The 27763-nt window shown below is 39.6% G+C and overlaps 1 protein-coding gene across 6 annotated transcripts in view; it reads right to left on the bottom strand.

The window, feature by feature from the left end:
• Window positions 1-27558, bottom strand: part of mark4b (MAP/microtubule affinity-regulating kinase 4b) — a 41973-nt gene extending 14415 nt beyond the window's left edge. For 2 of the 6 annotated variants that reach the window (XR_008388299.1, XM_053647606.1), the window contains exons 1-3: window positions 25203-26186; window positions 13772-13969; window positions 11119-11172 (exon numbers count right to left, since the gene is read on the bottom strand). Coding sequence is in view for 5 of the 6 variants with exons in the window: in XM_053647606.1 (XP_053503581.1) it covers window positions 11119-11172; window positions 13772-13969; window positions 25203-25247 (297 nt within the window). In the remaining variant the exon portion in view is untranslated. Of the gene's footprint in view, window positions 1-11118; window positions 11173-13771; window positions 13970-25202; window positions 26189-26976; window positions 27475-27531 lie in introns of those variants that run through there. The other 4 variants (XM_053647604.1, XM_053647602.1, XM_053647607.1 and 1 more) reach the window with 4 other exon arrangements.
• Window positions 27559-27763: the final 205 nt, after the last annotated feature.

Raw genomic sequence — 27763 nt, 5'->3', positions numbered from 1 at the left:
AAAAAAAAAAAAACGTTATGCAGAATGGAACAAGATAGCAATATGGCAAAAACATAGGAAATATAAAAACTACTCTACTATTGAAGGTACTCTTGAGTCATATTATGTTTATGATATTGTGTATTTTGCACTGGGGTTCTGGGGACATGAAAATGAATCAATGACATCCCACGTGCATATGGACAGAATGGCGATAAATATTGACTTAACATGGGATAGACTTGACTGATCGCACTGTCTCTGAGTCTTGAGGTAATACACCTCTGAGTCAGAGGTGTCCACGCTCCTTTCCCAGCAACCCTCTCTCCAGAATAGAAGTGTCAAGACAAGAGAGTTAGAGAGAGAGAGAGAGAGAGAGAGAGAGAGAGAGAGAGAGTAATGAAAGAGAGAGAGCGAAAACAAGACAGACTGAAAGGAATGTGCTGATAGCTGAAAGGCCATTTGGTATTGTTAGTGCTCATTGTTTCCAAACACACAAAGTCATCCAGGGAGTGAGACAGACAGAATGAGAGAAATAAGTGTCCATAATACTGAGAAGAGAAAATATACAAGTTATTTGTACGCTTTACCGAACTTCACATAAAGGTTTATTTCCTGCCCCAACAAATCCCCTTACACTTTCATTATAATTGATATCTATGGCAAAGAGAATGTCCATTGTTTTCTCATTACAAATAAATATATGTAGCAATTTTGGTCTATAGTAATCACATCTACAGTACACAACAGATGAGGTAGATAACAAATTTGAGAAATACTTGAGAGAGATTTTTCAAATTCAAATCAGTTCAAATAAATACATAATAGTCAGCAAGTCAAGCCCTAGGATGTCCACCTAAAGTATCTTCATAAAACAGCTATCATCACAGGTTGCAAAGAACCAGGAGAGTAATCATTAGAATGAGGAAGAACTCATGAGCTCACATGACTTAAGGCTTAGCATTCAAGCCTGGTGAACACACAGAGAAGAAGAGGGAGGGAAAAGAAAAAGTGTCTCATGAATTGTTGTAAATATTAGTGGTGCTTTATCGATTTACCATCGGCACTCTCTAGAAATATTAAAGAACTGCTTTTCCAGGCACGATGTCCAGCAATGGATTATGTTACTCTGTCCACGATGAAATATTTCTCTACTGAAAATAGCACGAATCATGAATGAACTAATGTTCCATGCTTCAGATCACATACATCATCCCCGTTTCTTATGCCCACACTCTAACCTGACAAAACCGGTATCTGAGCAGGTCTGTTCCTTATTTACATCTCAGAGAGATAAAAGATTGTAATCATCATACCACTATACTGTTTAAAAAAAAAAGAAGGACTCAAACACTTCAGTCTCAAGCTTGGAAGACTAGAAATACTACTCCTTAATACAACGTGCAATTAAAATATTTTATCAGCAGAAACTAATTTGTGCTTAATTGCTTCTATTGTATGTATTGTTTGATCTTAAATTTAAATGAACATACAATAATAAACAAGAAATAATACACGACAGGGCGTGCTCTGGTAGGAAAATAATCCACGGCAGGGTGGGGTGATCATGTTCATAGTTATATTTAATGCTATGGAACGTCGATGTGACATCTTAGTTCCTGTTTTCATTTACATATAGCAGCTATAAACAGTTATTCCCTGACTGGTGCGTCTTTTTTTTTCTTGCTCTTAAAGTTAAAAGACTGCAGCTTGTGGAAACAAAGTCATGGAGTCATCAATACAGGTGCATCTCAAAAAATCTGAATATCATGGAAAAGTTAATTCCCCCCACAATTGAATTGAATAAAGGGAACTTTCATATATTCTAGATTCAATACACACGAAGTGCAATAGTTCATAGCCTTTTTTTGTTTTAATCTTGATGATTATAGCTTGTAGCTCACAGAAATCAAAAATCCGGTATATCAAAATATAAGAATAAAGAATTTTATAATACAGAAATGTCGACCTGATAAAAGCTCTAATCGGCTAATTAACTCAAAACACCTGCAAAGGTTTCCTGAGCCTTTAATCTCTCAGTCTGGTTCAGTACACACAACCCCAGTCATGGGGAAGATGAAAGTAAATGTTGCATTTCATTTGGAAATCAAGGTCCCAGAGTCTGGAGGAAGAGTGGAGAGGCACAGAACCCAAGTTGCTTTAAGTCCAGTGTGAAGTTTCCACAGTCAGTGATGATTTGAGGGGCCATGTCATCTGCTGGTGTTGGTCCACTGTGTTTTCTGAAGTCGAGAGTCGATGCAGCATCTACCAGGAGATTTTAGAGCACTTCATGCTTCCATCTGTTGACAAGCTTTATGGAGATGCTGATTTCCTTTTCCAGCAGGACTTGGTACCTGCCCACAGTGCCAAAACTATTAGTAACTGGTTTGCTGAGCATGGTATTACTGTGCTTGATTGGCCAGCCAACTCGCCTGACCTGAACCCCATAGAGAATCTATGAGATACACCAGACCCAACAATACAGATGAGCTGAAGGTCGCTATCACAGCAACCTGGGCTTCCAGAACACCTCAGCAGTGCCACAGGCCGATTTCCTACATGCCACGCCGCACTGATGCAGTAATTTGTGCAAAAGGAGCCCCGACCAAATATTGAGTGCATACATCAACATACTTTTCAGAAGGTTGACATTTCTGTATTATAAATTCTTTATTCTGATATTTTGAGATACTGGATTTTTGATTTCCATGAGCTGTAAACCGTAATCAACAAAATGAAAACAAACAAAAAAAAAGGCTTGAAATATTTCACTTTATGTGTAACGAATCCAGAATATATGAAAGTTCCACTTGTTGAATTAAATTACGTAAAAAACTTAACTTTTCCACAATATTCTAATTGTTTTGCACCTGTAGTTTATTATAAATTGTAGATTGTGTCGTGTAACCTTCAATACAAGCCTCTGTGAAAGAGTTGTTACTATAGAAACGATAACGTATTAGAGCACATTAATATAAACCTAGTGGTTTGAATTACAATCAGCACTACTGTCAAAGCTGCAGAGCTAAATTAAATCAACACCCTCTGACCAATCAGATTCAAGTATTCAACAGCACTGTGGTATAAATGTGGTGAATGTTCGACTTTGTGCACATGTTGTGGTGTGAAATATGCAAGAGTGTAGGAACAGGTTCAGAATTTTTAAACTATAACAATTTTGGAACGTCATCCAACACGGTCATTTGTGCCAGATACTCAGCTTAATGAATGGCTGTGAGAAAATCTATTACAACATCAACCAAGAAAAGAGAGAAATCTTAGCAAGTGAGTATATCTTGAACATGGGACAATTGATCCATTTATCTCTTTTTCAGATTACAGTAACACAAATAGTAATTGTTAAATTTTTATGTGTACTCATTTTGAAATTATCTTGTCCTATTGGCAGATAATTTCAAACACTCAAACAAAGCTCCTCCGTTTTTGGGGGTTTGAATCCCACTACCACCCTGCGTGTGGCGTTTGCATGTTCTCCCCGTGCTTTTTTGGGGGGGGGTTCTTCTGGATACTAGGTACTGGGTACTCTGGTTTTCTCGGTCCAAAGACATGGTATCTCCAAATTGTCCGTAGTGTGTGAATGTGTGAGTGATCGTGCCCTGTGATGGGTTGGCACCCCGTCCCGGATGTCCCCTGCCTCGTGCCCAGAGTTCCGTGGGATAGGCTCCAGGCTCGCCTGCGACCCTGTGTAGGATAAGTGGTATGGAAAATGGATGGATGGATGGATTGATTGATGATTCCATGTCAACCATTAGTGTGAAAGTCTTTACAAAACACCGCATTCACTCATCTGCTTGTGTCAGCTCTCCCTCACACATACACACATTATTGTGAGAGACACGGTATCCCAGTTACCCAATGGTTAACAATGTTGAAAGGATCACTAGCATGAACAACAAGCAGTGCATAAAATACAATATGACATCATTAAAATGAATAATATCGGTTATGAACATTTGTTGAGTTCAGAGTTGGTGGTGATAACTCAGAGCAACACCAACTCCATGTCCTCATGATGCCTTCCTCACACTTCCTCTACAAACACATACAGACGCACATCATCTACAGGGACTGGCAACAATTGAACTGCAGAGACAAGCTCATTAGCTGGTCACCTGAGCACTAAAGATAATAAACCCGCTAGGCCACGACTCCTCCCTCTCTTTCTTTCTCTATTTGCACAGCCTTCCTCTTTTTCTGTCGCTTAAAGATAGGACTTCCTGGTTCATTTCCCAGACACTAACAACATGTCACTGTTACTATGGTGACCCAAGATTACGGCCAGCCTTGTCTCTGTCTGTTGTCGCTCTGTTTCTCTGTTCCACCATCTCCCTATCTCATTATGCTTCACCAGTATGGGGCAGAGGAGGACAGAGATTCTATTTCTATCTCTCTCTTTACTTTGACTGACAATCCCCCCAACCCAGGTTACAGCGAGGCATGACTAATCAAGCCCTGAGCTGAATGCCTTGTTGTGTTTTTCCCCTTCCACCTTCCAGTAGCATTAAGGATTTACACAAAGCAGCTTATAAGGATGTATCGCTTTTTTCCTTCTCTTAGGACTTGTCAAGGGCAAAGCAGAATATTTTTGTTCCCGTGCCCCTCTTGAGCTAACTCTCGACTGCCTGCCTCCGGAACAGTTAAACTGCATATGCTTTAAAACACCGCATATACATTTCAGTATACACTAATGTAGAAAAACACACAAGCTTGAAAACATGTCATGAGCTGCAACACAGTATATGACTATATTTATACCTGGGGATGCAAACACGCATGCGTTTTCTGGTCTGTAAATTCGGTGAAGCGAATAGTCATATATTTGTCATTTGCTATAATTTCCCGCATTCTGATGTTTGGCGTGAACATAAATGCTATACGCATGATTTTATGTATTGCGCTGCTGCCACATGATTGGCTGTCTGCATAAGTATACGACTGAGCAGGGGTACAGATGTTCCTATTAAACTGGGTATAGAAATATATGGTTGTGGAAACTAATTATTAAATCGCAAACAAGCAGCTCATATATTTGTGATTAGGTGATTATGTAATAATTGTTATAGGTCTATGTCACAGCAGTATAGAGAACTATCCTTTATATTATTGTAATATTTGTGTATTTGTTAATTGAATTATTGATAAATTGTCAGTCACAATAATGGGAAATAAAGTGTAATAAAAAAAGGCAAATAGCTCCAATAAATAGACACGATGTACTTATTTGCCTGATGTGCTTAATATTTAAATAGCAAGATTTTAATCATAAAATAATCTCTGCTGTGATCATAAGGGCATTATCTGTTAATAATCAAAAGGATTATTTATTTTTTAAAAAATATATATAATCTTTTGTTTATTTATAAATTTAATTAAAAAACAAGCAAATAAAAAAAACCCTCTTGGTTCCAGTGAACCAGTCCCCCCGTTTCTCCCACATTTTAACACGCTTTAATCAGAAATGAGACATCATTAACTGAACAGCACCTAAACCAGTAGCAAGTCCAGTCTATCAAGATTTAGATGCATTCATAATCATGTTCATATATTCAAACAAATATCACATTTGGTGTCTCAGTGTCTTCCATGGCAGCTTGCTTCCTCTGTATCTTGTTCCTATGTCACAGCCTCTTGGAGGTCCCCACCCCCTCTGGGTTCGGATGCCCCCATTGTTTGCCTGTCTGGAATGTAGCTCCTGGCGGCAGGAACTTGAATGAAGGATACCCAACCCCCTATCGTCCTTCACCCTAGTGGCCTCCCAAAGCTCCCCCCTAGATTTTTAAAGCAGCATTCCTATGGTCCAAAAAACAGCATTATTCATTACTCTGTCCAGTATGTAACAATCTTGTCTCCTAAGACCTAGCAGAAATCTGACTACTGGGAAAAAGACTGTGGTCATCTGATTGGGTCTTACACCTAAATTGGATGAAAGGCCTAGTAGAGAAAGGGGAGTAGAGAATAGGCTGATGGCTCACATCCAGTCCTGTGGTCAAGGCACCTCTCAGATTACACAGTATTCCATTGCCAGATCAGTTAAATGGGGCTTAGTCTTAATCGATACGCTTCGACAGTGAGGAGCATTATCTAATGCATTGGCCATGTGAGTAAGGGAAGGCACGTATAAATCCTCAAAGCAAAGGGCCTACTAAGGTACTTTACTTAATTTATTTATTATGCATTAGAGTATAAAACTGGTCGTCAATCGTGGCTCATAAAAATAAAAAAAAAAAGTCATTAGTTAAATAGCCTGTGTTAGGGTAGGGCTGGGGATTGACTGTTCACGAGAGTAAAGACACGGATTGTCCACTGTACCTGCTTCAGATCTGGTATTCACAAGAGACAGTATACTTTCATGGTAAATATAATACAGCAGCTTTGTAAAGATAAATGAACACAACTCCCTCTCTTTAGTCATTCAATACTTTCTACAGATGCAGCACTTTCCCTGTGGTAGGGACTGGACTGCATGTCTCTGGGTGAGTGAGTGGAAAAGAGAGCAAATAACCGATTGATGGAGAGTTGGAAATAGACAGAGGAAAGAACCAGTGGAAAAAGAACAGGGAGAAATGGGCATTAACCCATAATTTCTGTTTGGGTTGAACTGAACCATTTAAAATATTTACAACAGTGAGATCTCCATGACCTCAGAGTTAAAAAAAAAAAAAAATGACATAAAAGTGTTACCGATGCGAGATCTTCAGAATAGAAACAAAATGAATCGAGATAAAGGTAACATTGGGTATTTCAAATGTTACATTTGTACTGTTATCAAATCAAAATACAGCATTGGTTCATCCATAGCTATGGAAGGAAAGAACATGAGCATTAATGGAAAAGTACACCCTGTGAAACATGAAATATTTTTACATTGGAATATTCACAGCATGCTTAGTAATTCTGGTGCTAATTTGTTGGAGGGTGCTGCAGTTTTTTATTCCTCTGAGAAGTTAGAGGTTAACTGCCACACTATCATCACAGGGGATGATAGTTGCTAATTGCTAATGCAGTTACAAAGGTGTTTAATAGGGGGGAAAAATATAATCAATCTAATACATAAGTGATAACAGTCAGCTTTCACTGTTCTCTTTTTTTTAAAAACAAAACAAAACAAAACAAAACAAAACAAAACAAAAAAAACAAACAAACAAGCAACAACTTCTTTTCTTAGGGTGTACTCACTAGGTGGTCTGTACTGTCCCGAGGCTGTTTGACCCCCAAAGTTGAGTTTGTTTGACTAGTGTGATTGCTCCGTAAAGTGAGCCCTCGAACCATGCCCAGACCCACTTGAAGAGGTGGGCTCGGGCACGGTTCAGTAGGACTCGGGCACGGTACACATCTTATGTGATCGCTAACCGTGGCCGAGCACGGAACTTGAAACATGACGTCAATGATGCGACTGTTCTATTTAACATAATGGTCTGTTTCTCACCTTATTGATGAACGGGAATTGTAGTCGGTGAGTAAAGCTGCAAATTCATGCCTCATCGTCAGCTGCCGCCGTATAATCTTCTAATACGTGCAGTGCGATTAAGTGAAAATCGCTGCGCTGCAGAAGTGATAAATCTAGTAGACATGTTACAGGGCTGTGTGTCACCGTGCCCCAGACGACTCCAAATAAGCGACAAAGTAAGTAAAGTTACAACGATGGACTTCATCGCGCTGCACGAGAGCACTTTTCTTCCTGTTTTCTTCAAAACAAAAAGTAGCATTGTAATGACGTAGACGTGCTCAGGCCTGGAACGTTAAGTGCAATGTGAGGGCAGGCCAGCGGGGGAGTGGGGACAATCATGCTTGGGCACGATACAAAGCAACTGGGCCTAGCGAGAGTACACCCTTAGTCTCCATTTTCTGGCGACGTTCAATGACACGTTAATAAGAAATCCAACGTAGAAGTAGCAGAGGCGGCAAACACAAATGCAGTGCAGCTATATGATGCATTGAATCATGGTAGAGACATGGGTCAAAATGACAAGCATGATGGCACTGATGGTGGTGTTCATGTGACAGCTGATGTTTTGGAACCTGTGTGTTTGAGGAGAATGTACAGATGAGGTGAGAAAGCTGGACAGACTAAAGGACAAGAGCACTGCTGCATCACTCTCTCTCGACAGAGATGAATTCCTCACTAGTGCCAACGTCAGCAAGTGGTCCAACGGCCTTGTGGGTAATGTAAGAAACCACCAAAGTGAAAACAGATCAGCTAGTCCATGAAAGATATTGAAACCAAAAAGCCAACTCTAAATTTCACAATAGAATCTCATTTGCACAAGAGAAGATCGTATTTCAATTATAAATATTGCTATGAAATGGTGGATATTTCCTTTAAGTGCAAGCAGGTAAAGAGATATAAATAAAGAGAAAGATGAGTGGTCTGAGACAGAGAAGAGGAAGTAAGAGAAGTGACTAGCTGTAAGGAAAGGGAGAGGAGCACTAGTTATCTGGTGTGCTCTGATCAAGCCATATAGTGCTGATGAGACAGTGAACCAGCATTACTGCAGCACACTGAACTATACCTCTCTGCAGAGCTCACACACCACCACCCCCCGAGCTCCACCCTGCGCCAGAACAGAGTCAGAACCACACAGCACACACTCCTTCAATTTTACACAAAAGCAATCAAAATCTCTTCAATAAACTTGTAATGATTTTTCTAGAAAGATATTAGACATTTGCTGATGTGATATTTAGGTTTGACAATTAGGTCACAACAACAGGTTTCCTTGGTAACAATAATTCTCACATCAGAAAAGTGGAAGTCACACACACGTAGTCCACATGATGATACAAGTACACAACCCGTGAAACTTCCAGGAGCTGGTGGAAAGTTCAACTACAGTGGTGGTTGAAAGTTTGTGAACCCTTTAGAATTTTCTATATTTCTGCATAAATCTGACCTAAACATCATCAGCCCTAAAAGTAGACAACAAGAACTCAATTAAATAAATGAGACACAAATGATTCAATATTACATCTCTGTGAGTGGCAAAAGTATGTGAACCTTTGCCTTCAGTATCTGGTGGGACCCCCTTGACATCATCTTGGAGGAATTTTAGCCCATTCCTCAGTACAGAACAGCTTCAACTCTGGTGTTGGTGGGTTTCCTCAATGAACTGCTTGCTTCAGGTCCTTCCACAACATTTCTATTAAGGTCAGAACTTTGACTTGGCCATTCTTTATTTTTATTATTCTTTTTTACCATTCTTGGTAGAATGATGTGTGTGTTTAGGGTCATTTTCTAGGGTCTGTATGAACCACTTTCTCTTGAGATTCAGTTCATAGACAGGTACCCTGTCATTTTCTTTTAGAATTCACTGGTATTTAATTGTTCCATCATTGATGGCAAGCCATCCTGGCCCAGATGCAGCAACACAGTCCCAAACCATGATAACTGCCACCAAGTTTCACAGATGGAATATGTTGGAAGGCTTTCTCCAAACATAACCCTTCTCATTTAAACCAAAAAGTTCTATTTTGGTCTCATCGGTCCACAAAACATTTTTCCAATAGCCTTATGGCTTGGCAACATGAAAATCTGATGATGTTTTAGCATATTTACACAAAAATATAGAAAATTCTAAAGGGTTCACAAACTTTCAACCACCACTAAATATATATATAAAGGGGTCCAACAAGTACTGAAATGACTACAGCACCGAGTGATATTTGGCAGTGCATGAATACTTAGAGTCGTTACCCTGCCAAGACGTTAGACATGAATATCTTAATGTGCCCTTAAGTTCCACTTGTGCCAATCTTAAATGGAAACTCCTCAACGTAAGCTGCATGCCTGTTATGCAAATCCAACCACTGCTGGACTTTTCACTGCACTACTAAAGCAAACTCAAGAAAATAAGAACACACAACACGTGCTTATCTTAATTGTGCAGCTCACTTTATCTATGGATAGATTTTTTTAATGTAGGTTCAATAAAAGCCGATCACAATAGACCAGATTTGTCCAGATTTCATGCAAACTGGTGAGATTAACAATGCAAACTATGCTGAGCCTGGACTGTTCTTGATAAATCAGCATTATATCACCAAACACTGACTACGTTTACATGGACAGCAATAATCTAATTATTGAGCTTATTCTGAATAAGACAATATTGTAATTAAGGTGTTTATATTAGTCATGTTGAGACTATTCCTTTCATGTTCCTGTTTTACATGTTATAGAACATAGATCTATGTTATGATTAACGTCACGTCATTACGTCCGACGTTCCCTCCAGAATTTCACGCATCAACATACAGTTTGTCTTCGTTATGGTACCATGTACAGTTTTGGGTGTTTCATTTTTAATTTTACGAAAGCTTCAAGTGCAGTTAATTATTTGTCATGCTATACGTGCAAACAGACGACTGCTTGAAGCCGTGGGCTGCGTCCCAAACCGCGTACTTACCTACTATATAGGAGCTCATATACATGTATTTCGCCTACTATATAGTAGGTAAGTACGAGTTTTCGGACACAGCTGTGCTCTCTTGTTTGCCGTCAAACAGTTGACCACTGCTGTGTGTTTACGTGTCCTGTCGCAAAATGTGGTGAAAACTCCCACATGATGTTAATAGTGTGATTAAGGTGTTTACATGTCTGTAATACACTTCGATAATGCGACTAAAACAGGAGTAATCTACACGTCTTAATTCGATTTGTCTTTACTTCGAGTATGACTTTAGTCGGATTAAGGTAATCAGAAATCGCTGTTTACATTCTAGTTTCTTAGAGTACTGTCTTAAATCGGGTTAAAATCGGAATACTGTTGTCCATGTAAACGTACTGATTGCCTCAAAGCAGTGTGTAAAAACACAACACAAAGCAAAGCAAAAGAGCTTCCAGTCACAACAAACATGACATGAGAAAGGTCATGTTTTTACAGGCAGTGTGCAAGCATCTTTTGAATAAAAGTATGAACAAAACAAGCCTCTGAAGTGGACCTTGCAGTGTAATTTTTTTTTTTTTTTTTTTTTTTTTTAAACAAAAGAGCAATTTTTTTTTACAAAAGGAGTTTTTTTTTTTGTATTATACAAGACCATTTAGTCACATTTAATTAAATGTAAACTAGAATAAAATAAGACCAAATCAAATCAATTATGAAGGTAGGTTCTGATACTTACCTTTTGTAGACTGGTTGGGTTGAGTTGGGTTTTGTCAATTATCTTTATTGCGACCTGAAAATAACATGTAAAGCTCATACGTGAATTTATATCTGCCTTGCATATAAAAAGGTCACATTTCACACTGCTGTAAAATCTGCAGCAACTAAACGCATCACATATTGCTGATGGGAGAATGTAAACATTGTCTGTCTCACTTAAATTTATTATTATTATTTTTTTAAAGTGTATATATGACAAGTCTAATATACCAGGGATGTCCTTATACAGTCATGGAGACCTGCTACACTGCATTATTTAAAGTCATGCTTTAAAATCTTCTAATAAATTATTTCCATATTTAACTGTTATATTTAACTACAAAGAGATTTGTATTCATAAAACAGACGAAATCATAATTCACAGCAAGTGATCAATGTGTAGGGGTAGTATTTATTGATTTGTCTGGCTGTTTATTAATTTACTCATGCTTTTATTTGTGGCCAAAGTATCCTTTTGGTATTGACAATCATGATACCACACCTGGGTCTTCTCCAAACTGTTGGAAGCGTGCACTTGTATAGGAGGTCTTTGTATAGTATGCTATAGCATTATGATTTCCCTTCACTGGGTAACTACATGGCCCAAAAATGTTCCAGCACAGCAATGCCCCTGTGCACAAAGCGAGGTCCATGAAGACATGGCTTGCCAATGTTGGAGTGGAAGAACTCGAGTGGCCTACACACAGCCTTGATCTCAACCTCACTGAACACCTTTGGGACAAACAGGAATGGCGACTGCACCCCAGGCCTCCTCTCCTCACCTGACATCAGTGCCCAACCTCACCAATGCTCTTGTGGTTGAATGGGCAAATCCCCACAGCCACGCTCCAATTAACTAGTGGAAAGCCTTCCCAGAAGAGTGGCGGTTATTATAACAGCAAAGTTATAGTTATAATTATTATAACTACATCTGAAATGAGATGTTCAAAAAGTAGCTTGCTGACTAGCTACTGGGCTTGTTCTTACAGTGAAATTTATTACTAGAGAAGGGGATGAAGCTGGATGCAGATTTAGTGACGTTCCTCCTGGATATGTAATGAACATAAATCGTCAAATGCAATAAATCAGTGCCTGCTGAGTACTGTATTTGGGTCGCGCATCAATGTTAGCATAATACTCTAGGTATTTACATACTTGTGGGGTAATGTTATCTTCCCTAATGCGGTACAACAAACATTAGGTACATTTACCATCTATACCTAAACAATGAAGTAAGGCAGTGCCCTTAATAAATAAACAGCCTACCTTTTTGCTTGAAAGAGATGTCATGATAATCCTTGCTAGTGCTAACTCTAACTGAACTCTGCTGACGGCTGTAGATTACGGAGGCAGGGCTTTGTGTACATTGGCAAGAATGAGGGGCAGTCTCAAAGGGAAAAAAATATTGTTCCAGTGTTGTTGAACTTCACCTTGCCAACATTTCCACTAATCTTGACTAATACACTGTGGTCAAGGTGTGATTTTAAGGATTTCCTTCTCCAAATTAAATTAAATTTATAAAGGAACTGAAAACAAGTTAAAGACCCAAGTGTGTAGGACAGAGCCCATTCAAGACAGAATTTGGACACCCCTGTTATACACTCACCGTCCACTTTAATAGGAACACTTGTACACCTGCCCATGTATGCATTTATCTAATCAGCCAATCATGTGGTAGCGGCACAATGCATAAAAATCATGCATATACAGGTCAAGAGATTCAGTTATTGTTAACATTAAACATCAGAATGGGGAAAAATGTGACTTTAACCATGGTATGGTTGTTGGTATCAGATGGGCTGCTTTGAGTATTTCATAAAACTGCCAATCTTCTGGGATTTTCACACAGTCTCAAGAATTTACACAATTGTGCAAAAAAAAAAACCAACATTATTGTGTGCAGAGGGTCTGCAGGCTGAAACACCTTGTTGATGAGTCAGATCAGAGGAGAATGATCAGACTGGTCTGAGCTGACAGGAAGTCTATAGTGACTCAAACAAGCAATCTTTACAACCATGGTGAGCAGAAAAGCATCTCAGCAGGTGCGAAACATCAAACCTTGAGGTGGATGGGCTACTACACCGGAAGACCACATAGGGTTCCACTCCTGTCAGCCAAGAACAGGAATCTTAGGCTATGCTATCATGGGGCATAGACTCAGCCAAACAGGACAGTTGAAGACAGGAAAAAGACCAGGTGATTTTTCTCCCTCATTTTCAGTTTGGGCGAGTTTCCGCCCCATGATACCCTCAGAATCATGTTCTTGGCTGTCAGGAGTGGACCCTGATGTCGTCTTCTAGTGTAGTAGACCATCCACCTCAAGGTTTGAAGTTTCACACATGCTGAGATGCTTTTCTGCTCACCAAAGTTGTAAATTGTGCTTATAACAGTTACTATACCCTTCCCGGCAGCTTGAACAAATCTGGCCATTTTCCCATTCTGATGCTTGATGTGAACATTAACTGAAGCTCTTGACCGGGATCTACATGATTTTATGCGTTGTTCTGCTGCCACATGATTGGCTGTTTGGATACCTGCATAAATGAGCAGGTGTAAAGGTGTTCCTATTGAAGTGGACGCAGAGTGTAGATCTACCAAATGTAAGACTGAACATACAGACTCTAGAACATTACCTCTCTGCCAGTCAGGATGTGGCGTGCCAGCTTCACTTTCGCAAAGTTGCCCTTGCCGATGGTTTTGAGCAGCCGGTAGTTGCCGATGTGAGGATGCTCGTCTGAGAGGGAAGCGATGGAGTTGCGGCAGCGAGCTCCCAGTGAGCGATTCGACCAGGCTGAGCCCTTGTCCGAGCGGCTGGCAGAGAGTGAAGCATGCTACAGAAGAAGCAAAACAACAACAAAAAAAAACAGTACAATCACAAAATTGTTATATTGCTATATTAATTAGCCCTGCATGGAATTGAGCAGGGAGTGAAGTGCTGGAATACCCTCTGTGATTGGACTATGAACTATATTTTGCCTGGTAAAACATGAGAATATTAGACATCTGAATAGCACTTTCCATAGTGTGTAAATGATCTCTCAAGTTGCCAGGTTGCTTATAGGCCTGAGGTGTGAGGTTCAGTGAAACATCTTGGTGCCTGTTGTGCCATCTGAGATCTAATCTACTCTGGAATGTGCTACGCCATTAAACCGTCTTTGCACTTTGATGCTAAGTGACACCGCAGCATTCTTTCCACCATGGAGAATCTCTGCAGGCTCATCTTCCATATGAACATACAGTAAATATATTATTAGGGTGATGCATGCTTTCATTTTGTCACAGCCTATTATGCATTATACTTGCAGCATAGTATATAACCACTAATAATATATATCTCAGCATGTAGTCAGCGCCAGAATTATTGACACCTTTCTGAAAATGAGTGAAAAAAAATGTATGAATAAAATAATTAACATGCATGGTACACATGTAACTAGTAATAGTTTAAGTTTTGTACACCTTTATATTAACACACTGAAGTTCTTCTCAAGAAGAGGTTCTTTTGTGCGACTCTTCTAAACACTTCTGAACCATTACAAAGCTGTTGTCTAATAGAGTTTGATTTCGCAAATCCAAGAATCAAATAAAATGTGCAATTCTGAAACAAATTAATTTCTCTCAACGTTGGCAATTAGCATTTACTTTAAATATTCTCTACAGGTATCGATTTTGTGACATAATTTTGTTGTATGTAGATTTTCTACTTGTCTGTAATGTTTATCTTACACAAATGTCCTCTTATTTGCTGAAAGGGTGCCCGTGACTTTGAAAATGGCTGTAAATATCGTCTTCGCCAATGTTTTAAATAAAACCAGGAAACGCTGGGTAGAGGTGGATCCTGCTTTAATACTTGAACACATTCCAAGGCTTCTTTTGCATAATATATGGCTCACAAATACCTGCAATAAAAAGCTTTAAGCCTATGTTCATAATAGCAAGAGGCAAATTGACGGGCAACTATTCATTTTCATGCACACGCACAATAGAGAGCCGTGATTTCAGCGACAGCAGTAAGCAGCAAAGCAAACGTGCATTTTCTCAAATCTACGCAAATTAGGTATGACTCAGTATAGCAACAAACGAACAACTGGCTCGAATGGTTCCTGGGACCAACCATAAGGCTCGTGTGCGCTGACATTTCTTCAGTTCCCCACTCACTTTAGTTCCTACCTGCAATTAGTTCCCATGCACAGTTTATCACACAAACATCTAACTGTGATTTCATCTTATACCGTCATAAAAAATCTCATTAACTAAATATCTGCCAACGATGCTTATACAAAGTCCCGCACATAACATACAAATCAAACATTTTTTTTTACCCTAATTAAGTAAAACATTTTTTTTACCACTAAGTAATTAGTGCATTACTTAATTTGTGTTTAATTAACAAGCTTTACCTACCACCACTGCTCATAAAAAAATAAACAAAAACAAAACGCTTGACAGTATGCTCACAAACAACAGTAACAAGTCGCTACACACTCAAAAGAGACAAACTACAAGTTACACGAACGACAGAGGGTTCACAGTTATCCCCACATGAGAATATCTAACGCCAATTCCAATAGAGTGCCGTAAAAATGAGTCTTAAAACCAAGAACTGGCTTTAGCATTTTAGCATTCCGGTTCAATCGTCCCGAAGTCAATGGGTTTTGGGTTAAATGCCTGAAATAAGGTCTGTGGTTAGCACAAGCTCAAGATATTTTCACATTTTATTCTATGACATAAAATACACCACTAATACCCCACTCGTGATTGTGTTAAGCTTTTACGCGTCTTGAAAAACGCGGTTGCTAACAAGTGGCTAAATGGGATTTCAGAGGTTGTCGGGGACATTAATCATCATCACGTCTACAGGAAAGCTATTCCGTCTCAAACTTTCCAACTTGTAGATTTATCAATTCATAATATTTTCCAATTGTAGAGTTTTTACTAATTGTAGTGCTATAAAGCTTAGTGGAGGTGACGTTGAACTCATGCGACCGTGGTGTATTTCGTTTATATCCTAACTTTAGCTTTTTACTTCTGCCGATTGTATTTAGGCTTCAAAATTCATAAAAGTTGTGTTCATTTGTGAAGATCATCTTCATGAACAAAACGTGTAAGAAACATAAATTTTTGTTGGTCACAGTGATTTAGTGTCTGCAATAATCCAAAAGCCAATGGAAAAACCCTGTTGGCTTTTTGTTGTTGGGAACCAGGGGGACGCTAACTTCCGTGTTGGCCTACAAAAACACGTCATTTTTTTGCAGCATTATGGCCAAATCACTGTGAAAATGGATTTAACTCTTCCACTGCCAACTAGGCGAGGTCCCTCACTATGTGGGACTTCCTGTCCCCCAGGCAGAGGATCACCTCCAGTCCTGTACTGATCTTTATTAAATAGGAAGGCCAAGCCTTCACAATGCTACATGCTTTCACAGGTTTAAACATGTTTCACACTCAAACTGTACCTCTTCCTTCACACTGTTTAGCTCATGCTTGTATGTTTTTTTTTTTTATTTCTACCCAGTACTGCTATCGAGTGTCCTTTCCACCACTCCACCCCCTTTTATTTTCCCTTTCAAGAAGAGCACATCGATTCTCCCACAGCCTGCCTATTTGATTGACACACCAATTTATTCAAGAGCGCAGGGGTAGGGCAACGGACTGGGGGGGGGAGATATAGCTCCATTTGTAGAAAGGCAAATTGGGAGGAGGGGAAAGAATCTCCTCACCCAAAGCCACACCTTGCTAATAACAAGAGAATGCAAAGATGACAGTGCATTTCAATTCTTCATCACACTCAGAAAGATTGAACTGGGAATAATCCGATCTACAAAGCAAGGAGGAACAACCAGAAAAACAAACAACAACCAGTTTTCTGCTGCTAGAACAGTTCAATGTGATATAAACCCGAACACAAACAAGAAGATACGCATCTTTAAATGGAAAAGATGTCTGCTGATTGTGTGGGAACAAAAGGCATATTAGGTGGAGCAGATGTGACGTTAACCCCCATATAAAGTTTCTTTATTCTCTGCCGTTTCTAAATAATTAACTCTAAATCTTTCCAAGATAATTTGTCACATAAAAGCCTTTAAAGCATTTTAACATCATGATTTAAAAATGTCATTAACTTCATATTATTTGTTTTCTGTCTCTTGGACATCTTTCGGTTGAACGTCATCGTGCTCCAAACCACATCAATCTTTTCTCGCCACAAATGACGCTTGACTGTGCTCTTCTGGTGCTTCAGTCCACGCCCTGATGTTGGACAATAGACCTCTGCTTTGAGCATCATCCTGTGTGGGGTAGGACATGAGGACCTATGAGGGTGTCAGGACAGGTCAGGGTTTGCTCTGCCAACCACACATCCTGCATCTCGGCCACTTCAGTCATTCCTTCTCCCTGCACTCTTTCCATTTCATGTCCTGTTTTTCATGCTGGCTTTACATTTAACACTTGCACAGGGCAGTTCCTCATTTTCAATGCTTCGAGCTTCATTTCTCTGAAAGTGATGACTTGACAACTCTCACAAGCGAGGCTACAGGATGTCATGTCATATGGGTGCTACATAATAATCTGTTTCACGCATTCACAGTTATACTTTCTAAATTTCACTTTCACACATGGCTATAGCAAGCTCTCAGAGTTGCTCTTCATTTTGTGTGAATAATTTAAGCCCTTAGCACGGTGAAACGTTTCCTCTGTTTATATAAAACTTCAATCTGTATCCGTTTAGAAGCTCAGGGGTTCTCAATTTTTTTGTATCTAGTATAAAAATAAATTCCACAGACCGACCTCGCCTCAGTACAAATATATTTCACGATATTATTTCAAATGTGTACAATGATGGACAAACTGTTTACTGGAGCTTCATTCCTGAACTTTCCTCCAACAGAACATGATAAATTCAAGTTGACATTATTCATATTCCTACTTGTAGGGATGTGCGATATGGACTTAAAACTATATCACGATATTTTCTGGTATTTATTGCGATAACGAGATCAGTGAAGATATAAATATAGTACCGATCACCACTGTTTTTGGCTACAAGTGATAGCTGTGATCTTGCGAACCTCAGAAACACAAATATTGATCTAAGAGTAAAACTGATTTTCTGTAACCGAATCAGTTCCAGATTGTAGAGGTAGCTCCTCGTTTAGCGATAAACTCCTCCTCAGCTTTACGTCTGCCTTCCGCCGTACTTGTCTTTGCTCTGCATGTGAGCTGTGAACAGGTCTCAGACCGTCGCACACAGAAATACCTCATCAACTAGGCTTTATCGTTATTATTGCGGGAAGACTAGTTCTTATTGTGGGGAGAATTTCTACTATCACAAACGATATCGCCCATCCCTACCTACATGTAACCCTACAATAAATATAATATTGTTGATAATGGCGAGATTTTCACCACTTTAACCCGCCCCCCCAAAAAAGCAAACTTACAGACCACCTGTCTAAGCTTAACGGACTCCACTTTGAGAACCACTGTCTTAAATGACCCTTAACCCTCACAGTACACTGGCGTTCCATGGAAATTTGACTTATCCAACATTTTTCCATCAGTATTAACAAATTAATTATTTTATCGCCGCAAGTCTCATGAGTATCATGACTGTGTTTAACTCATGGTGAGCAAGTCGATGGGAAAGGGAAGGGGTGTGAGCCCACGGCTGGGCAAACAATAGCAAAAAACACTAGCTGCATTTACATGGACAACAATAATCCACTCTTAATCCGATTAAGACCATACTCTAATTAAGAAACTACCATGTAAACAACAATTTGTACTTACCTTAATCTAATTAAGGTCATAATCGAAGTAAGCAATAATCTAATTAAGACAGGTGGAGTACTCCTGTTTTAGTCGCATTATGGACGTCTATTACAGACACGTGAACACCTTAATCACATTATTAACGACGTGAGAGAGTTTTCACCGCATTTTGTGACAGGACACAATCACACACGGCAGTTTTACGTTTTACGGCGAACAAGAGATTTCGGCCGCATCCCAAATCGCATACTTACCTACTATAGGCCTGTAGTGGGGAAAAATACATGTATCTCGGCTACTATATAGACGGTAACTACGCGATTTGGGACACACCCACGGTTTCAAGCAGTTGTCTATTACCACGTATAGCATGACAAATAATTAACTGCACTTAAAGCGTTCGTAAAAAAAATTTATAAAAACACCCAAAACTGCATACGGTACCATAACGAAGACGAACTGTATGTTGATACGTGAAATTCTGGAGGGACGTCAGACGGCGTTGCGTGGTGATGTAATGACGCGGGCTGTTAATCTAATTATGTTCTAAAACATGTAAAACGGGAACATGACAGGAGTATTCTAAAAGCGACTCATGTAAACACCTTAATCACATTATTATCTTACTCAGAGTAAGGTCAATAATTAGATTAATGCTGTCCATGTAAACGGAGTCACCGTATACAACGGCCACAATAAAACACTTATGAAAAACTGCTGAGTATCTACTTTCATTTGAGCCATGAACCACTACTGTAGAGTGTGACATCACCAATAAACTCAAAGGTGAAAACAAGCACCGCCAAACCAGGCAGAAATACCATTTTTTGGCTTCTGGTAAAAAGAGTTAAAACCTGCAAAGCTAATGATGACTAAAATGCCCCGGTCTAAATGATGTGCAGAACGGTTTAGTTTCCATCGCCAACATGGCAACACATCCCTGCAAAATAATACAAGGCTCTGACTGACTAACTGCCTGAAAGCCTGCGACAGAGCGCATTCAGATGGCTTGGGAAGTCTCACCTTGGCATGTGATCACAGAGCCAAACAAAAAGCCCCAGCTGAGACCCATCTGGTAAGTGTATGGCGCACAGAGAACCCCATCCCCCAATCATTGCACTCCTAATACACAAAGGGACGCCACCCGCACCAGCGGTCAATCGCTACAATCAGCACAGCAAACAAAATCATGATACAATCCCTGAACAGGCAAAAGCAGCAAATCACACTGTGTGCAGCCAGCTTTCTTTTTAAATCTATGCAAAGGTTTGTGGTTTGATAATACCAGTTTGTTTTTGTGTACTGGAAACAGCAAGGTATAACATGTGCAGTGTGAAATAAAGCTGGTTCATCAGGCTTGCTGTTGTTGCAACACATCAACACTAAGTGCAATAACAATTTTATTAACACGCTCCTGAAATTAACTGAATGCAGTACTGGGATACTGAAAACTACTCGTGTGGTGTGTTAATTATATCAGAACAAACACAACCAGCGGATGCATTTTCTACTGTTACAGAGTTAAGACGATTTACCTGTCTTTTCGTTTACTGACTACTAAACTCTACACAGCTCAAATAACTGCTGAAATATATAAAACATATAACTGAAATACAACAGGTGACATAAGGAATCAAATACAACAGGACATTCTCTTACAGAAAAATACAGCAGTTCAGTACGATGTATTACCACCCTGAAATTGAATATTTTCCTATAAAAGCATGCCCTGAAGTGTTTTATTCCTCTTATAGCACAGCAATTTGCCAAAGCCTACAAAGATTTATTTATTTAAGAATTAAATGTCTCAATGTACTTTTATTCATTTATAGTAACATTTAATGGTGTGGTGCAAAACCGCCATGTGCACAGTGCTGACACGGGAGACTCCTTCCAAAAACATGAAATAAACATCTCTTCACATAAAACCTCACCATATTAACAATTCGGCATTAGTTTTTGTGGCGCATCCTCTATACAAGTCCTTGTGAACTAGGCTAGTTCTAACATAACACCTAACCAATCAGATTTGAGAATTCAAAAGCATCATTCTTTAATAACCAATAAACAATAACAATTGCTATGGAAAAAAACTGAAAATAAATAAAAGTACAATACTATTCTAATGTACATATTTGGTCATGTACAACAACAACAAAAAAACAACCCCACAATGTGAGCTAGACGAAAAAAACCGATCTATAAAACACGTTTTGATAATTATTACGCAAATATTACTGTGGTCCAGGACAAAACAGTTACAAATAGGTTGACAGATTAAAGCCTTGGAGAATAATAATTAAAAGATCATGATGCAGGGATTTTTTTTTTAATATCATGAAGAAATTTTTTAATAAACTTCTTTATGATACACAAATTGATTATTTAAGATGATTGTGAATAATCAATGTTAATGAGGCAGCTATATAACAATTGTGATTTGAACAGATTTTTGTCTTTATTTGGCTCTGCAAAGACCTCCGTTTTAGAAGTGATAAAAATCACTGGTTGACGAGTTGCTTATTATTTCAATACATATAATGTCCTCATAACCAATGGCAGCTGTGGCTCAGGTGGTAGAGTGGGTTGTCCATTACTCGTAGGGTTGGCGGTTCGACTCCACATGCCGAAGTGTCCTCAGGCAAGACACTGAGCCCCAAATTGCGCCCGATGGATTGGTGTGCGAGTGTGTGAATGAGAACCAGTGTAAAGCGCTTTGCAGCCAAGAGCCGCTAAAGTTAAAAAAGCGCTATATAAAAGTGCAGACCATTTACCATGATTTCAATCAATACAACAAACAAGCGTTCAAATACCTAGAGTCTGAAATGTATAAATTTTGTCAAGGGATTTCATGGCACCCCCTATTTACAGAATAGGGATCGCTCCCATTCAGTAGGTTTCAAGAAACATGTCTATAGTTTTCCCGCAGTCTGAACTCTGGGTTAGATTAGCTGTGGTATGCGACTAATGGCTGGTTGTCTGACTTTTTTCCCCGACGAACCCTGAGCGGACACAACATGTCCAGCCTCAACAGCCTGAGGCTCGAATTCCCTGTTTGTCGTGAAGTTGAAAAACTAGGTCAGGATAAATCCCAGTAGACATCAGGGACCTGTACGCACACATAAAACTCACCAGATAAAGACTCTGACTCAGTGCTGGTCATGGCACCGCTGATTATTCACGACACTTTAACTCTCCTGTGTGTTCTATTTCTCTCTGATTATTGAGAGTATGCACAGGCAATTTAAACAGATCATCAATACGAGTGTGTGAAATTAACTATGGGGAAATACAGGAAATAGATTTTTTATCCAACCATAGATTTCTTTTGGAATGGCCGACAGTACATCCTGTGCCATACATATTTACAATTCAAATCTTGTGGACGAGAGCTCGTTGAGACTGCACTCGTTTGGCACTGTGGACATCATGTAGTACAAGTATCTTTGTCGGGGGGAAAGAAAACCTGCAAAAATGTTCGAAATGCTTCCTATTGCCACAAAGCCACATGTATAGTAACGAGAAGTGGTGTTACACAACTGCTGACTGACTTCTCTTGAACACCGATACCATCACTGGTTGGCCGAGAAAACAAACTAGACTTAAACTAAGCTTCATGAACAATCGCATGAACAGAGTCTGATGACAAGTAGAGCGACAAAGAAAAAAAAAAGTTTGTTTTTAAGCAAGTATATGGTCATAAAATGGCAGCTATTGTTACCAAGCACAACCTGTTTTTATTTCAACAGATAAGCCAGACAGCACAAGGCAAATGAGCGTGTAGTTTCAACTGCTGCATCACACTGTTCTTTGACGAAAGATAACTTGATCCCCACCTGCCTGGCATGACGTGCGTAGATTCACTGCTTTTGCTCTGTGGTCAGGCAAAAACATTGCATAATCTGTCAGACTGGTTTCCCTGCATTGATGTACTTCCTAGTGAGTTTGCTAATGCACTATCAATTCCTCTGTCTCAGCCTCTGGTCACTTCCACTGCAATCTCCGGGGACTCTCAATATGATGGCGCACGCGATTACTGCATGGGTACAGCTAAATGCTGAAAGCAAGATGTGGACTTTTTAAGTGTTTATCCATTCTGGATAATATATTGCTACTCAAAGTTTGAAGCACATCCAAGTAAAGTTTGAACAAACTACTTCTAAACCTGATGCCTTTCAGCAGAAATCCCAAGTGCTAGAAGAAGGATTTGATTGCGATCTTGTCTTCTGCGTCATTTTAATTACACATTTGTAAGACCGTTGGGAGTTCTCAATAATATATGGCAGCAAGTCACTTGGGTGGAGGAAGAGTCAGTAGGATTACTTAATACTTTGTAAGCATAAAATCATAATACATTGGTTGCTATATTTAAACGAGTGCATTTAAGAACACAGATACCTGCTTCTGAAGCAGGAGTGTTAAACTCCAACCACAGTACTGCACATTAATGGATCTGACAGCCCATCTTATAAAGGGTCATTTAAGAAGATTAGTCTACAAGCAAACTCTCCATAACAAGATTAGGTGATCGGTTACACCAAACACCGCAAAGCATACATCTATGTTACATGAAATTCTAATATGAACTCTAAGGCAGTGGTCACCAAGCCTCTTCCTTGAGATCTACCTTTCTGCAGGTTTCATTTCCTACCAAAATCCAACACACTTGTTTTCATTGATCAAGAACTTCTTAAGGCAATGATTAGATGGTCAGATGGGCACGATTATGGTTGGAGTTAAAGTCTTCAGGAAGGTATATCTCCAGGAACAGGGTTGCTGACCACCGATCTAAGGCAATTCTAAGGCAAAAGCATAGAGGCATCAACAGGAATATAAAAAGTTTGGAGAGGAAAAAGTACGGTATAATTACATACATTCTCCCAAAAGGTTTGTCACCAGCATAGCCGTGTGTTTTGGGTTGCTTTTTTTTTTTTTTTTTTTTTTTTTTAGATCTAATTAGTAAGTACCTTAAAAAGTATACTACATCCTCTTGTACCTAAAGTTGTGGCACCTGATCTTAATAGTGTGACCCTGGTGACTATCACTTGCACCCTGAAAGTTTCTAGGAACGTATCACTCTATGACCACTGTCCACTTTATTAGAAACATCTGTATGCCTGTTCATTCACGCAATTATCCAACCAACCAATTAAGTGGCAGCAAAAAAACGTAGCCTGGTATTTTTCCAATCTTCAACTGTCCAGTTTCAGTAAACCAGTACCCAGTGTAGCTTCAGATTACCGTTCTTGGCTGACAGGACTGGAGTCTGATATGGTCTTCCGAGGTTATATCCCATTCTCCTCAATGTTCAACATTCTATGCTTTCTTAGATGCTTTTCTGCTCATCATGGTTGTAAAGAGTGCTTATTTGACCACTCTATTTAATTGTCGTGGTCCAAATCTGCAGTGGTTTGGAAAAATTGCAAGCTCCTCAGAATATTGCGGCGTTTCCTTGATTTTACGTTAATTTCCATGATCACAAAATGCCAAAATCCTATAGGGACTAATAAACCATATATATCTATGACAGGTTAGTTGTGTTTTTATATTACTTTCTTTTAACAAGAGGTTATCACATCCAAGCAGGCCTTTCTAACATCTTGATAACCAATTCCTGCTAAAAAACCCCAAAACAAAACAATAAAAACCATCACAGAAACTCTAATGGTTTCCACTACAAATACCATTACAAACCATCAGCTAAACATTAAAACCATTACTACTACTGCTATTATTGGTCCCTTAATAGTATCCACTAGATACAACATGCTACCAATAGAAGGCAACAAATTACCAGTAGAGAACCATTACAGTTTCCATTAAAAGCAATACGATTTCCATTTTAACAAACAAAACCTTTTAAAATGTTTCTATTGTTTGTTTGTTTTTCCCAGCAGGGACTGTGTAGGCATGGTTGATGTCCATGTCTAGACTTTCCACTTGGGTAGTACTAGTCTTTTCCATGAAGTATGTTGCCTATGAGGGGGTTCAAAGCTGGACTAACATCTGGACTAGCATCTCAAAACTAGACTAGCATTGGTGTAGCAGTTTGCTGTTTTTGACTGTTGTACAAATCACATCAGCTAACACACACCGTCCATTTCCGCAGTGTGTCGGGCCTGTAACTGTCTGGACTTGCCTGACTGACCTAAATGTAAACTGTGTATCATTTCCTCATCCCATATTTATAGATAAACCATTAAATTCATCCACTGTTTTAAAGTAATACTTGCCCTTTAGCAAGCGGAAACTATTCGTGCTATGCAGTCCTGTGGAGAAGACGACTATACTTACGTGGTCTGAATTCCTGTCGGTCTGCAGTGTTGCCCGAGAAGACATGGTCCCTGAGGTCCTTCAACTTCGACAACGACACTTTATTTATTCCCTCTGTGGATAAAATGGAGCCTGGCAAAGAAAATCCGCCGTCATTTGGCCAGCTGCATCCCCGCTCCCTGTTCTTCTTCAGGCGAAATCAATCAAAAGCCCAGTGCCCCAACCCAACCAGACTGGGCTTGGCTCTCTTCTGCTACAAAAAACACGGTTTTATTTAATTATTTTTGGTCAAATAATCCACATGTTCACTTGCTTGCGGCGTTAACCCCGCACACATTGCTGGATAAAAGGAAATAAATAAATAAAACGCCCGAGACGAAAGTTTTGCCCTATGTGGCCCTGGTGTCTGCATCAGTCTGACTGGAGAGGCTGGTTTTCTGTAGAGAAATGATGAAATGTCCCGAGCAGTGTTTCCATTCTCATTAAACCTCACTGCTTCCCATTACAAAAGAGCTGTACACTCTTAACCCTGTTCCTCTTTTAAAGCTCCTACTACAACAAGCACACAAAAATAACTAAAAATCCGCCTCTGTCTGGTTTTAGTCACAGACGAGTGTCTTTTAGCTGAAGTAATCCTCTCCATGTAAACATACTGCCCTTCAAAGAAGCTCCCTCTGTGTACATTTCCAGGAAAATAAATTAATCAATTTATAAAAAATAAAAAAAAATCCAGAAAGAGCAGTGTACAGACGGAACCCAGACTGATGCCTTTCACCCTTTCAATCCCTCGCGGTCTTGCATTAGATGTAAGCGTAAAGATTTCAAACAAAGGCGACAAAAAGAAGGAAGGAAAGAAAGTATACAGGAGAGGTATATCCTTCACAACATCCCTCCTTTCTCAGAGAAGAGAAAAACGAGGCAGCTGCTCTTACAATCTTCCTCCTCAAAAAAGCAGCGTGTCACACACACACACACACACACACACACACCAGCATCGAGGAAGGACGTCAGGACGGAGAGTGGGGCGGGGCGGGGCTGGGCTGCGGTTACACACACACACACACACACACACACAGCTTCTTAAAGAGACAATTCGCCCTTTCATTCACAGAGCACAAGCCCGAGTAGGCCGCTATATAAACGCGACTAGCAATAAAGTACCCCTGGACATGTCTTCTTACATGTTTACAGTGGCCAGGAAATGATTTTTTAAAACATCTCTACACGTTTGCCCTCTTTTAAAATACCCGGATTTAAGATTTATACGAATACTCAATTCGGAAACGCCCCCCACAGTCCTCCTACCATCACAGATAACTAGCCAGCCATAACTAACTTAGCTAAACTACCACTCATTTGTCACTGAGAATTGAAGAGTTGAGAGCGATTTCATTATCCGAGTAGTCGTAGTCTTAAGTTATATTCTTTTAACAGCAATGTGTTTAACAGTAAGTCAAGCCGGTCAAAGCACACGTTACAATCAAAATTAATAAAAATGGCTGAGTTAGCTTGCTAGCTTAGTATGCAAGGTCTGTGACTAATGGGTATCAAAGCAATGTCACCTATTTAGTAAAATCACACTATATAGACAAATGTTTGTAGACACCTGACCATCACACCCGTATGTGCTTGCTGAACATCCCATTCCAGATCTACTCCCCACTTTTGCTGTTATAATAACCACCACACATCTTGGAAGGTTTTCCAGTAGATTTTGGAGCGTGGCTGTGTGGATTTACTCATTCAACCACAAAAGCATCATGGCGCTTTTCCACTGATTTTTGACTCGACTCACCTCTGCTCGCTTTTTGGGGGCTTTCTACTGTGGATAGTACCTGGGACTTTTTTTTAGTACCATTTCCAAGCGAACCAAGCCGATACTGCATGAAGATGGCACCCACGTTGAGGCGGCACAAAACTGCAGTGGAAAAGGAAGCTCAGAAATGTAAAGCGAGTCCAGTCGAGTTGAACCGTACCGTGCAGTGGAAAAGTTGCTTTACATGGACAGCAGTAATCTAATTGTTGACCTTACTCTGAGTAAGACAATATTGTGATTAAGGTGTTTATATGAGTCGTGTTTAGAATACTCCTTTCATGTTCCCGTTTTACATGTTCTAGAACATAATTAGATTAACGGCACACGTCATTACGTCACCGCGCCCCGACGTCCAACCAGAATTTCACGTATCAACATACAATTCGTCTTCGTTATGGTACCGTATACAGCTTTGGGTGTTTTTATTATTTTTTTTACACGAACGCTTTAAGTGCGGTTAATTATTTGTCATGCTGTACGTGCTAATAGACAACTGCATGAAGCCGTGCGCTGCGTCCGAAACCGCGTACTTACCGGCTATATAGTAGCCGAGATACATGTATTTCTCCTACAGGCCTATAGTAGGCAAGTATGCGGTTTCGGACACAGCCGTACTCCCTTGTTTGCCGTAAACAGTTGAGCACTGCCGTGTGTGATCGTGTCCTGTCGCAAAATGCTGTGAAAACTCTCACGACGTTAATAATGTGATTAAGGTGTTTACATATCTGTAATACACGTCAATAATGCGACTAAAACAGGAGTACTC

The sequence above is a fragment of the Ictalurus furcatus genome, chromosome 17, assembly GCF_023375685.1.
Source record: "Ictalurus furcatus strain D&B chromosome 17, Billie_1.0, whole genome shotgun sequence".
Lineage (NCBI taxonomy): Eukaryota > Metazoa > Chordata > Actinopteri > Siluriformes > Ictaluridae > Ictalurus > Ictalurus furcatus.
The sequence above is the reverse complement of the archived record's forward strand: the minus strand, read 5'-3'. Positions and strand labels throughout refer to the sequence as shown.